The sequence below is a fragment of the Phascolarctos cinereus genome, unplaced genomic scaffold (genome assembly GCF_003287225.1).
Source record: "Phascolarctos cinereus isolate Bilbo 61053 unplaced genomic scaffold, phaCin_HiC Scaffold_1;HRSCAF=81, whole genome shotgun sequence".
NCBI classification, from domain to species: Eukaryota; Metazoa; Chordata; class Mammalia; order Diprotodontia; family Phascolarctidae; genus Phascolarctos; species Phascolarctos cinereus.
This window is the reverse complement of record NW_027555514.1, coordinates 135,700,530-135,713,528: the sequence shown is the minus strand read 5'-3', so window position 1 is coordinate 135,713,528 and position 12,999 is coordinate 135,700,530. Positions and strand designations below refer to the sequence as shown.

Below are 12,999 nucleotides of genomic sequence, written 5' to 3'. Positions count from 1 at the left end.
GCAATGCCTCTTTTAACCCATATTTTGACCTTAACTCTTCTATAGATATCCACTTTGTTTTCTCCTATTCTCATGTGGGTCCTCAACTAAGGAACCTCTCTCTATATATATTTCTCTCTATTTCTCTCTCTCTCTCTCTCTCTCTCTCTCTCTCTCTCTCTCTCTCTCTCTCTCTCTCTCTCTGTCTCTCTCTCTCTCTCTCTCTCTCTCTCTCTCAAACACACACACACACACACACACACACACACACACACACACACCTCCAAGGAAAAAGGTAGAGGACTAAATATTAGAACTGTAACTTGACTGTCATAAGAAGATTATGAACAAAGAAATTTCCTCTACCAATGCAGGTCAGTACATTTTCTGCAATGTATAGTCCTGGAGAGTTACCCAGAGCATTGAAAGGTTAAGTCATTTGTCCAGGGTCATATAAACAGTAAGTCAGAGGGAGAACTTTAACTGGCTCTGAAGCTGACTCTATCTAGTACACCATATTTCATATCCAAGATAGAAAAGAAAGATAAATTCTGGTTTGTCATTTTTAGTAGAATTCCTCAGCTTACTTCAGTATCTCACTATGATACAGTAGTGACTGGGGACTCTCCGGTTATGTCAGCAGAATACCAGCTCCACGGGTAGGATTTATCAAGTTGGAAAGATTCAAAGTATAAGCCCAGAAAGAAAGCCCCTGTACTTGTCATATGAGATTGAACCCCACCTAAGAATAGAGACACTCATCACCAAAAGGTTGGCCACCAGGAGATCTGTTTTCTAGCTACAACTATAAGTATCAGAAGGTGCAGATGATAGAATGCGGGACCTGGAGTCAGGAAGATCTGAGTTCAAATCCTGCCCCCAACACTACCACTTATGTTACCCTGGAAAAATCATTTGAATTTTCTAATCCTTAGCTTTTCCAACTATAAAATAGAGATGATAGCACCTGTTCCCTGGACTGCAGTAAGGATCAAACGAGATACTACATGTAAAGCATTTTGCAAACCTTAAAGTAATATATAAATGCATTAATATTCACAAAACACGGATTTTGAACAGCAACCCCTCCACATTCTAAAGAAGTTTAACTGAATTTGCTGTTTTTGAAAAAGTACTGGTATGGTTAATAGCTCAAAAGCTGGAAGGTGATAAAGCCCTGTGTTCACAGTCTGTAGTTACATGAAAAATTTTGAAAGACAATGTGGTGGTGGAGGTATCTTGGACCAGCCTTGAAGTAAGGAAGTCCTAGGTATACTTCCTGCTTCTACCAAACACTACTTGTTGGGTTTAGTCGTTTTTCAGTTCTATTCAATTCGTCATGACCCCGTTAGGATTTTCTTGGCAAAGATACTGGAGTGGTTTGCCATTTCCTTCTCCAGTTCATTTTACAGATTAGGAAATGATGCAAAGTTAAGTGACTTGCCCAGGGTCACACAGTTAGTTTAAATCTGGCCTCAAATATTTACTAACGAAAATGAGTCTTTCTGACTTCAGGCTGGGCACTCTATTCACCAAGCCACATAGACGCCCCAAACACTACTTATAAGACCACCAACAAGTTATTTAACTTCCAGGGCCTTAGGTACTCAGATATCAAATTACATAGTGACAACTTGCTGATTTGTCTTGGATGAAGGGAATGTCCAAACTGGAAGTTTTCTACATTCACAAAGTCCCTGGTATGGCCCTCTCCGTCCCATACCTACCTATAAAGGTCTACTTTGGGTAAGATAGCTAAATAAGAAAAATGAGGTTTTTATAATGAGAATTAGGTATAAATTATAGATGTTTGGATAACAAAATGAATACATATCAACAACAAGCATTTACTAAGAATTTAATTATTTTTGCAGTACTGGCCACACCAGAATGTTTTCTAGAAACATTTCCCAGAAATGTTTTCTGCTAGATAATCTCTAAGGTCCTTTCCAAATCTAAAATTCTATGTGTCTTTTTATAGAGTAGCCATGATGGAAGAAATTACACATAAAACTAAGTAATTTCAATGATTAGGTTTTAAGAGGGACCTACTCCCTCTCTTAAGTGATGTATCTGGTCTCCAAAATGTCGCTGTATTCAGAAATAGAAAGCCATATTATATTCTGTCTGCCAAAGAATCTTGCCTTTCTCCCCAGATGGTATGGTTGCAAGTCTTATTACCCTTTACTTTTGAAAGTCCCAAACTCAGTAGTATATGGGATATATAAGAAGAGTCAGATGATTAGGTAAGTAGACAGAAATAAAAGATATGTCTTCACCCGTCACGTGAGAAGTTCCTAAGTACACCTTCTCTAATGAAAATAGCAATTAAAACAAACTAACAAGATTCTCCAAAGGCTACAAAGTTGTTTTCTACTGCAGAGAATTTATTTAAAATTCATCACATTAAAATTCATCATCTATAAACTTCATCACTTTGTATCTGTGAATAAGTTCCTTGAAGTTCCCATAATCTATTCAATGTTAAAAGCATAGATAATGATAAAAGGAACCTTAGAGATTTTCTTGTCCAAGACCCTTATTTTACAGATAAGAAAATTGAAGCCCAGAGAGAGTTACTTACCCCAAAGCCCAGTGGTAAAGATGGGACTAGAAATCCAATCTTCTGAATTCTAGTCCATTTCTCTTCAAGCTACATGTCTGCTAGTACAGTTTAATTCATTTAAATTGTTGAGTTACACAGTTATTTACATAGATACCACTATATTCTATATTAACTGCTTTAGAAAGTTCAAAAGAATGAAAAGATCCATTCTCTGCCTTCAAAGAGCTTAAAATATAGTCGAGGAAATGTGACATAAAAGAAGTTGATGGTACCTTGAATTCATTCTCCTTATCTTTAGTTCCTTTGTGGAATGGCCTATCATAGCGAAATCTCCAAATATGATTCACTTTATAGAAGCTTTTGATGTTGTCTGGGATGCCTTCTCTCTGCAAGACCTCCTGGCTCTCAGGGATGGGAGTCACAGCATAGATCTGCAGATCTGTATTCAAATGATTAAGGAAAGAAACCTGGAACTGCAAAAGCCAAGGAAGTTTATCTGGATCTAAAGGTTTTCAAGAATCAAATTGCAGATAAACACTGATTGCTCCCCTATGGTGAGGTCTGTGTTGGCTCCATTCAATTCTGGACCACTCCTATTCCCCTCCCCCTTTTTAAAAAAATCAGCAGAAAATAACTGAAGTCCTAATTAATTGAAATTATTTTTAAAATCTTTAGGCCATAAACCAACTACTGATGGCTCTAGGCAGGTAAATCTTGTGTGCGTTTCAATGGCATAAATATTTTATGATTTTTAAAAAAATTTATAATTTGATTTTTGTTTATGACTGACCTGTTTTTATCAATTATGATATAACTCAATCTATTTAAATACATTCTCTGTTGTGCCATTATAAGAAAAAATGTTCAATCCCTAAATAACTGTCTTTCCTTTATTCATTCATTCATTCATTTATTCATTCATTCATTTATTTATTTATTTATTTGGTTTTTGCTTTGCAATGTCATTCACGGTACCCAGAAAAAACTTCCAAAGGGGTTAAAGAACAATAGTTTCATAGCTGCAGGCTAAGTCAGATAAGAGTACCAGAGTTAATCAATTTTGCCTCTGCTAGGTCACTAGTTGATCTACTGTTCTTTAGACAGTAGTAGGTGAGACTCTTAATAGCAATTAATAAAGGCTGTTCTGCCTTTTCCCATTCCTCCATTTCAAAATGAGAATACCAAAGAAAAAGGGGATAGTGAATTATGCAAATAAACAGCGCTATCCTTTCTCTGAATTGAGCTAGTTGCCACTATATAATATAGAAGCAAATTACTTTAAGAGAACTGCTAAAATAGCTTTCAAAAGCATGGCTGTGCTGGAGAATAATTTTAATTAAAAGGAGATTTTCCGATATAAAGGATTTCTTTTCAGTTCCAATCATCATTTAAAAACAGCAGCTGGAAACTGTTTGCCAGGAACCCAGTGAAATTAAATGAGCAGAAAGAGACTGTAACACAAATAGTATGCAGACATTCTCTTCCTCCCCACCTCTCCCTCCCTCCCCCCACAAAAAAAGAGTAACCACTCAAGAACCTTGGAAAAAAATTGGGTAGTGAATGGTTAGTGCCATTTAATAAGAACACCACCCTTCCGCATGTATGGATACACTGTGCTTCTGCCTGAAAGATGGTCTCATCAGGCTGATTGGCATGTTGCATAGCAATAGCATGTGGGAACTCATTCAGCATCCGTTGCTGGAAAGCTTCCAGTCTTTCATAGTCATGCCCTCGGCAAACAAATTCTTTGTTCTAGAGGGGGAAGGGCAAGAAAAATACAACAATAAGCAAATTATCAAGACGTCTGAAGTACCATTACGTGGAGGAGGATAGCAACATTAAAATGAACACTGACATCTTCACATCAGCTTGATTACATGAAGTAGCACTAGTCTGAAAATGAGAAACTGGACTAATTTTAAAACATGCAAACTAAATGCCACATATTTTGTTTTGTAGATTCTGAAATGACCTCTTAGTATACATGATTCCAGGTCTTATAGATTTTCTTACAGGAGTGCATGATTTGCTCAGAGTATGAAACTTTGAAACAAAGCCAATCCGTTCAATCTGGATGCAAACATGCACAATTAAAATGAGAGACTTGGATGAGATAATCTCAAAGATCCAATCCAGCTCTAAGTTCTATAACCCTAAGACATGTTAGAATCTCGATTAAAAACCATCATACTCCCCTATCTCCAACTGTCACCACCAAAGAGTATCCAATTAATGGTTCCTGTGTAGACATATGAATGAAACTGACCCATCAGTCATTAAATGGCTAAACTTTTAAAGCAATTCTTGCATGTGTGAGACAACAATTTAGTAAAATCTTGGAGAGCTATAAATAAACCTTTATGAGTTCAGTAAGGATATGAGGGAAAAGGAAATAATTCTGAAATTAAGTTTGCTATTTGGTTAGATAATGAGTACATTGGGAATTTTCTCTATTACAACTTGGTACAGAGAGAGGCAGTATGCATAATGGAATCACTATATAGCAGAGTGGAAAGCTGGCTTTGGAGTCAAGAAAACTTCCATTCACATCATGCCTCTAAGACACATTGGCAATGGGATGTAAATTCTCACTGCCCAAAACAACTTCTAAGACTGTAAGTTACAGATAAGTTGCTGACCTGCATTAATTGATGAAATGTCCACAGTAGAATTTCCCTTCCCTAATCATATGTCAGGACTTTCCCCAAATACATACATACATAGATATACATATATAAATATGCATATATATATATATATATATACATATATATATGGAGAGAGAGAAATATGTCACTCTCCCTTTCTCCCTCTCTATATACACACAGACATTTTTATGTGTCATATTTCATATCACAATAACTCCAGAGAAAGTAAAGCTTCTGTTATGACAGGTATATCTGTTAAGCTATTTTCCATAATAAAAAATAGATATTGCATATATTTTATAGTTTTAATTGTCTTGACTTATCAGGAAAGAGAAAGTTCTTTTTGAAGGCGAATGGATAGAACATCTGAAACACTGATTCTTGAAGAGTAGTCCTGCAGTTCATATTTTTAGCCAACAGAGGGTAACACTTTCCTATTGTTCAGTAGAAAATCACATTAATATGCAAGGAACATTTTTAAAAAGAGAAATGATTTAGAAATTGATATATACCCTGGATAAAACATTTTCAAGGGACTTATTTAATGAAATTTATTCTATTAACTAATGCAGTTTTCTAATTTGCTAAACTGACTTTGAAAATTAATGACTCATACCTCTTACAGATCTTTCTTATTGCCTCTTTAATTGACATTAATTGTGCTTACTAGATACCTAGGGTGGTTCACATTATACTTCATAGTTACTGAGCTAGGATATCTTGGGCAAAGATCCCAGGTTATAATGGTGAAAGATAGGGAAAATCATTTCTTTTCTTTCATTTTAAATACAGCCACCCTTTGTGATTCAGTACTTAGCATTTAAGTCTTGCATCATCTTGTAAAGTGTCTCAGATGTTTGTGTGCGTGTATTATGTACACCCTTTAATATATATGGACCACGTCCCACATGCTTGCTAATAAAAGCTCTACTTTCAAAATGCTGACATGTTAACTTTATTGTTTTTGAACTCAATTCAAGTAGTTTCTTTTAACAGTAATTTCATTGTTTTTGGAAGTTAAATTATGTACTGAGTTGGACTAATCTTGCTTCTTGATCCTCAAATTTTGCACATATCTCAAAATATAGAAATGCTCTGTTATTAAAGCAAAATGAAAACCAAAGACTAAGTGATGCCAAAGCATCTTGGTGTAGAAAGCATTTCAATAAAGAAATTCAATCAATCATTTGGATATGTGGTCAATGAGTCAACTCACACTTTGTTTAACCTTATTGGACTTTTGGAGTATGAAACTTTTAAGATGAATTCTATTTCCTTTCCTTCCTCTTTTACTTCTCCATCCTCATATTGCCAAGTATACGTTCAGATACAAAGTAAAATTTGGGACACCATTAATACTAACATCTTTAAGCATTAAAGATTTAAGGTTAAAATTATTTGGTCCTATTTTCCCTAAAACTGTGGACGTGAGCATCAAAATTCATTTAATGCCACGCAGTGGCTCTACTTTCAATTTTTCATTCGTTTCTTGGCACTAACATAAGAAAGATGGAAAATGGAGCCCAGTGTCTTATTTATTAGTATTATAAAACTAGAAGTTTCTTTATGAACACATACTTTATGAACAATGTATTTTGTAGAAAATAGTTATTAGTAGTAATCAGTAGGAATTTCATTGTTGGTATGGTGCTGACTTTTTCTTTCACAAAACAATCCTCTTTCTTCCAGGTTTGCATTCCAAGATGTAGAACTACTACACCTTTTTGACGGTTCCATTAACTCCATCTCCTACCCTAATACCGCCATTATAAAAATTGCAGCATTAACAGTGTTAACTAGAAACATAGGTGCATAAGACTAAAAAGTGGAAACAACTATAATTATACAACACAGTATATCCAATAATAACCTGAAGTAAATCTAGATAGGAGAGCTAATCTTTGTTCTGATGGATTTAAGTAATTCTAAATCTATGCTATTGCAGATTATTATTAGATTTCTAGCTTAAAAAGATAAAAAAGATAATCCAAGGATTTTCTAACATTTTCAGAAAGAGTAAAGCAGTTCTAACATGATAGAGTCCTCCTAATTGAAGGAATTGGTGTTGGAAGTATGAAAGAAAACTAAAAACGCCATGTACTCACTCTTAAGAAAAATGGAAATTTTTTCCCATAAAATCCAACTCTAAAAAACTCTGGTTCAAGACGTTGTTGGTCCATGATCTTGTCATATAAAGAGGCTTCCATCATCTGAGAAAGCACAAGAAAACCTTTAAACGTTTCTGGCTGGTCTTTAACACTGATAATTGACAGAGGCTACTGTTTCCTGAATATCTGAATTTCTTAGTTTAATTTCTAGAAAGATGGTTTTCATATACTTCTTGTTTTCTTGGGTGAAACTTATCCTGAAGTTCAATTGAATTCTTTCTATTCATTCACAACACAATCACGCAATGCATTATTCACAATGAAACATAGGTTAATATAGAATGTCAAAATGAAAACCTTTTGCATTTTAAATCAAACAATGCCTATTCACTCAGAACTGAAGTGACCAATTTCACATGTCTTTTTAGTCTCCTGGAATTCACTGATGAGGAAAATGCCAGGAAATTGGAGTAGGGGTTTTTTTGGGGGGGGCATGGAATGGATCTTTCAAAACACAAGTGAATCCAGTTATTTCTATGAATAATAAATTACACTTGTATGTGATATAGAATTTGATGGTCTGGTATACACAATTGTGGATTTCAGCCCTACAGATGGTCAACTTTTCACTCTAGAGGATGCAAGCATTCCTTAAACTAGATAGTTTTGTGGTAACAATTCTAATACAAAAGAATCTGATATATTAGGCCCCCTGTGCACAGAAAGCCTTTAAATATAACTTGAAACCACGAGGCATTTAACAAAATGCATCAAGTTTGCAATTCCTGGTTTCAGCAACACAAAGTCTTCCGTAGTAAAACTATTATTGCATGTGAAAGCTTTTTTCTCTGTGGATGATACTCCATGGAGCAGCAAGAGTGATGTTTAATGCTTTGAGTTTAAAAAAAATCTTAGCAACTATTGCACCTACGGGCCACTGTGACTCAATGTTGTAACCCTCACTTCTGCCAAATAGCAACAACCCAAAGTCTGAAATCTCAAACTCTGAGGCCTGACAGAGCCAGCATAATGTACTACATTTAAAAACACAATTCTTCTCTGTGGTCAAGAACCACCACCCCATAAATTATCTCACAAAAAACAGAAAAGAAAAGGCTCTTACAGGGGAAAGTAAGAGAGAATGAGTGAATCTTCTCATAGGATTTGGCTTAAGGAGGGAATAACATACACACTCAACTGGGTATGGAAATTTGTCTTATCCTACAGGAAAACAAGGGGAGAAGGGGACAAGAGAGCAGGGGAATGATAGAGAGGAGGGCAGATTGGGAAAGGGGGTAATCAGAAGCAAACACTTTTGAGGAGGGACAGGGTCAAAAGAGAGAATAGAATAAATGGGGGGGTGGGATAGGTTTAAGGGAAATAGTTTTTTTTCCTTTCTTTTTCTTTTTTTTTTTTTTTTGGCTAGGCAATGGGGTTAAGTGACTTGCCCAGGGTCAAATAGCTAGTTAAATGTTATATGTCTGAGGCAGGATTTGAACTCGGGTCCTCCTGAATTCAGGGCTGGTGCTCTATCCACTGCTCCACCTAGCTGCCCCCAAGAGTCAGTTTTTCACATCATGACTACTATGGAAGTGTTTTGCATAACTGCACATGCATAACCTATATTGAGTTGCTTGCCTTTTCAGTGAGGGTGGGTAGTGAGGGAGGAAGGGAGAAAATTTGGAACCCAAAGTTTTAAAAGCATATGTTCAAAAAAAATGTTTTCACATGCAACTGGGGAATAAGAAATACAAGAAACGGGGTATAGAAATCTATCCTGCTCTATAGGAAAATAGAATGGGAAGGAGATAAGAGAAGGCGGGGGAGAGATAGAAGGGAGGACAGACTAGGGGAAGGGCTATTCAGAATGCATGCCATCTTGGGTTGGGGGAGTGGTGAGATGGGGTGAAAATTTGGAATTCAAAATCTTGTGGAAATAAATGTTGAAAACTAAAAATAAATGAATTTTTAAAAAAATTTTAAAAACCACCACCCCAGCTTAATGACAAAACAAACACAATTTACTCCTCCATAAAGAGAACCCAGTCCAATATTAATCGGGTTAAATTAACAGTTTCCAATGCTCTGCTTGGCAGATTTTTGTAACAGAGAAATACATGTGTATATTTATTGCCTTGTGACAGTCTGAAGAGCATTTTTTTATAAAAGCCAAAAAATCTCACCCATAGGATAGATTAAGTGCTGAAGATTTAGTGTACAAGAATAGATTACGTACTAATGATCTCCAGCCCTCCCCAAGTAATCGAATTGGAAGTCCACAAAAATTTTCAGGTAGGTCCATTTGCTATTTCCAATGTCAGTGCATATTTCACAAGGAAACCGTCCAAAAACATTTTTAAGCAAGATTTGCAATATTGCAAATGAAATCTAATTTCACAAATGTTCTTCAGAAAACTAATTGAAAAAGATGCTCCCTTAACTCCTTGATTAGATTCCACCAGGTACATTACCCGCATCTTGCTCAGGTTTCTGTAGTCGTAATAGCTTTCATATTGCTCTGCAATCTTCCGGCATAAGATAATACCATTCTCCCAACACTGTGGACAAAGAGATGACATAGAAACAATTTGGCCATCAAGCCATGCAACTTACACCTCTTAGTTATGATATGCTCCTTTGAAAATTCCAAATTGCCTAGATCATAGATTAATTATGCCTTGCAGGGGTGTGCTGGAGCCAACTTGAACCAGCTCCACATAATTGTCAAATTCCCAGTATGAGCATTTATACCTTAGAAATTGGCAAAGACTACAAATCAGGACTGGACGGTTTTGTTGATTGTATAGACTTCAGAAAATAACAGAGAAAATGTTAATGATGTGGATTAAACTCAAATGTGTGTCATGTGCACATTTTCCCCCTCAGAGGGCAGGTTGTTATACATTTAACAGAACATTCCCTACATGAGAGTCAGGAGAGAGAGGGCAAAAAGGGCTGGTCTTGAAGTCAGGAAGATTGTGGTCAAGTACTCCTCTGCCACATACTTACTACTTGACCATGGGCAAGTCATTTAACCTCTTAATGCTCCAGGCACCTAAGATTGTAGTTAGAAAAAAACTGTCAATCTGCAAAAAGGGAGGGAGTTTCTACACTGGGTGCTCCTCACACCAATGAAATCACAGATTTAGACATTTCACTTCCACACATACCCCCCCAATTTTTTTTTTATTAATCTTTGCCATGTTCCTGTGAAAATATTGACCTCCCTCCACCCCCGACAATTCCTCTCTGTGTGTGTATGTGTGGTTAAAAATTCCAGAGGTCTATAAAGTAGTAAGAAGCTTTCATGACCAGGGAGAAAAAAAAAAGGCAGATTAAAGTCTCACCAGCAGCATCTACTAGTTTTGAATGCAGAAACAATTTTTTCAGCTGTCATTTCAATTGCATATCCATGTATTCTTCATTAGAATTTAAATTCAATAGTGGCCAGAGAGAGGAGAGGAAATTAGGCCCTGGATGCTGAGGTGTGATTACCACTGACCACCAAGGAGCAATTACTCCCTCCTGATAGAACCATGATGGCTACCCCTTCCTCCTCAATTACCCAAATTGCACTCCCAGATCCGGAGGCATTAACACAACACCTGCCAACTTTGGCTATTTGCTGGCCACTGCACTGCATAGATGCTTTGATCTAACACAAACTCCTGGGAATGGCTTAATACAAGCAGGCAGAGATAAAACTGAATTTGTGACCAGCAATTAACTCAACAGGTGAGAGACTTGACTGTGGAAGGGCACAGAGGGATTTCGTTCACTGCCAGGATAACTAGATATCAAAGCTGTTTACTCAGGTAAAAAGGCAGAAAAGAAAAGAAGCATTTTCCTCCTTTTAAATTTTGAGACACATCACATTATACTTTTTTGACAGAACTATGATATATGGTAGAATTACAGGTCTCTGGCTTTCCCTTAACCCCAAACTAGATACATATAAAGCACCTATCACTGAAGGATCTGAATGCTCAGTTAAAACATAAAAACCTCATGGCAAATGCCAAGCTATAGATCCCAGGATAACATATTTAGAGATCTTAGAGGTCATGAGGGCCAACCCTCTCATTGTACAGATCAGGAAAGAGGTCAAATAAGCTGCACAAAGTCATACACAGGAGTAGAACCAGGGCTTGAATCCAGGTCCTATGACGAAGAAATTCTGAACTCTACACTGTACCACTCATTCTACTTGAACTGGCTTAACGAAAGGAAACTGAAAACATACATTAAGACAAATGAGTTGGTCAATGATTCTTCATCTTAGTTTTGTGGTCAGAGGTTTATAGATTTAGAGTTAAAAGGGACTGTACAAGTTCAACTACCTCATTTTATAGATGAGGAAACTGAGGTCCACTGGGGTCACTTTTCCACAATTACAAGGGTAGTAAGTAGAAGAGCTAAGATCCAAACCCCTGTATCTTCTGTCTCTAAAGTCAATGCTTTTTCCATTGCACATTGTAACATTGCAGAATTTCCAATAATTTTAAATTTTACTTAACTCTAGTTACAAACAAATTGACATATATTACAGAGCATTTTTAAGAGCAGGTAGGTGGTGTACTAGATGCAGTATTAGACCTAGAAGACGTGAGTTCAAATTTGTCCTAAGATAATTATTAGCTGTGTGACCCTGGGCAAGTCACTTTAGTTCTCTGTTTGATCCAGTTTCCTTATCTGTAAGATGAAGATAATAACAGCACCTACCTCTGATGGTCATGAACATCAACTAAAATAAGAGTAAAGCACTTAGCACAGTGCCTGGCACATAGTAACCACACACATACCCAAATAAATTAGCTATTATTGTTTTTAATCATCATTACTATTACTATGAGGTAATTGGGCTAGGGTCAAGAATTAAAAACAAAAATAAAAACAACCAACTGAAAGTAGTTGGTTGTCAAAACTCTCAAAAGGCAGGAGGACAGTAAATTGGATATTCCCAGATCAAGGACAGTGAACCTCGAGGCCACATGTGGCTTTCTAGGTCCTTGGGTGCAGTCTTTTGACTGAGTCCAAGTTTTACAGAACAAATCTTTTTATTAAGGGGGATTTGTTCTGTGAAGTTTGGACTCAAAGGGCCACACTTGAGGACCTAGAGGGCCACATGTGGTCTTGAGGCCAGAGGTTCTCCACCTCTGCTGCAGATAATGAGGATACATAGAGGATTTTGCAGAAGAAAGTTGAGAAGTGACATTAAAAAAAAAATCTGATTAGTGATTTCCGTGAAGGAAACTTCCAATGAGGAGTATCCTTCTACCAAAGTAGAACACTAGCTATTCCACAATTGATTTGTCCTACAGAATTGCCTCAGGCACTGAGGTTAAGTCATACAGCCTGTATTGTTACAGATGGGCCTTGAAGCCAGCCAGGTCTTCTTGACCCTGAGGTCGACTCTCTACTACACCAAGATGGCTCCTAAATCTCCTAAATGAACTTAAAGATGTTGTTGTTATTTCCTTAAACTTTCTAGTTATTACCAAAAGACACACGACTGGTCACTGACACTTACTTTGCCTCTGTCAAAGTTCTGAATGATGGTGAGGTGAAGGTATTCTTTGCGTTGCCACTCTGTTTGCATGGGATAAGTTAAAAATTCCCTGAGGGGCCGATCAGACCATTCCAGTAACTCATCGTACAAGAGGAGAGTATAAGCAGCCTCTGAAAGTTAAGGGAAAAC

At 36.7% G+C, this 12,999-nt stretch overlaps 1 protein-coding gene across 4 annotated transcripts in view; it reads right to left on the bottom strand.

Annotated features, from left to right (window-relative positions):
• DOCK4 (dedicator of cytokinesis 4) overlaps positions 1-12,999 on the bottom strand; it is a 554,933-nt gene that overhangs the window by 25,444 nt on the left and 516,490 nt on the right. For all 4 annotated transcript variants that reach the window (XM_020984638.2, XM_020984640.2, XM_020984641.2 and 1 more), the window contains 5 exons: positions 12,832-12,980; positions 9,773-9,859; positions 7,299-7,403; positions 4,156-4,297; positions 2,818-2,984 (listed from right to left, as the gene is read on the bottom strand). In XM_020984638.2, coding sequence (XP_020840297.1) covers positions 2,818-2,984; positions 4,156-4,297; positions 7,299-7,403; positions 9,773-9,859; positions 12,832-12,980 — 650 coding nt within the window. The remainder of the gene's footprint in view (positions 1-2,817; positions 2,985-4,155; positions 4,298-7,298; positions 7,404-9,772; positions 9,860-12,831; positions 12,981-12,999) is intronic.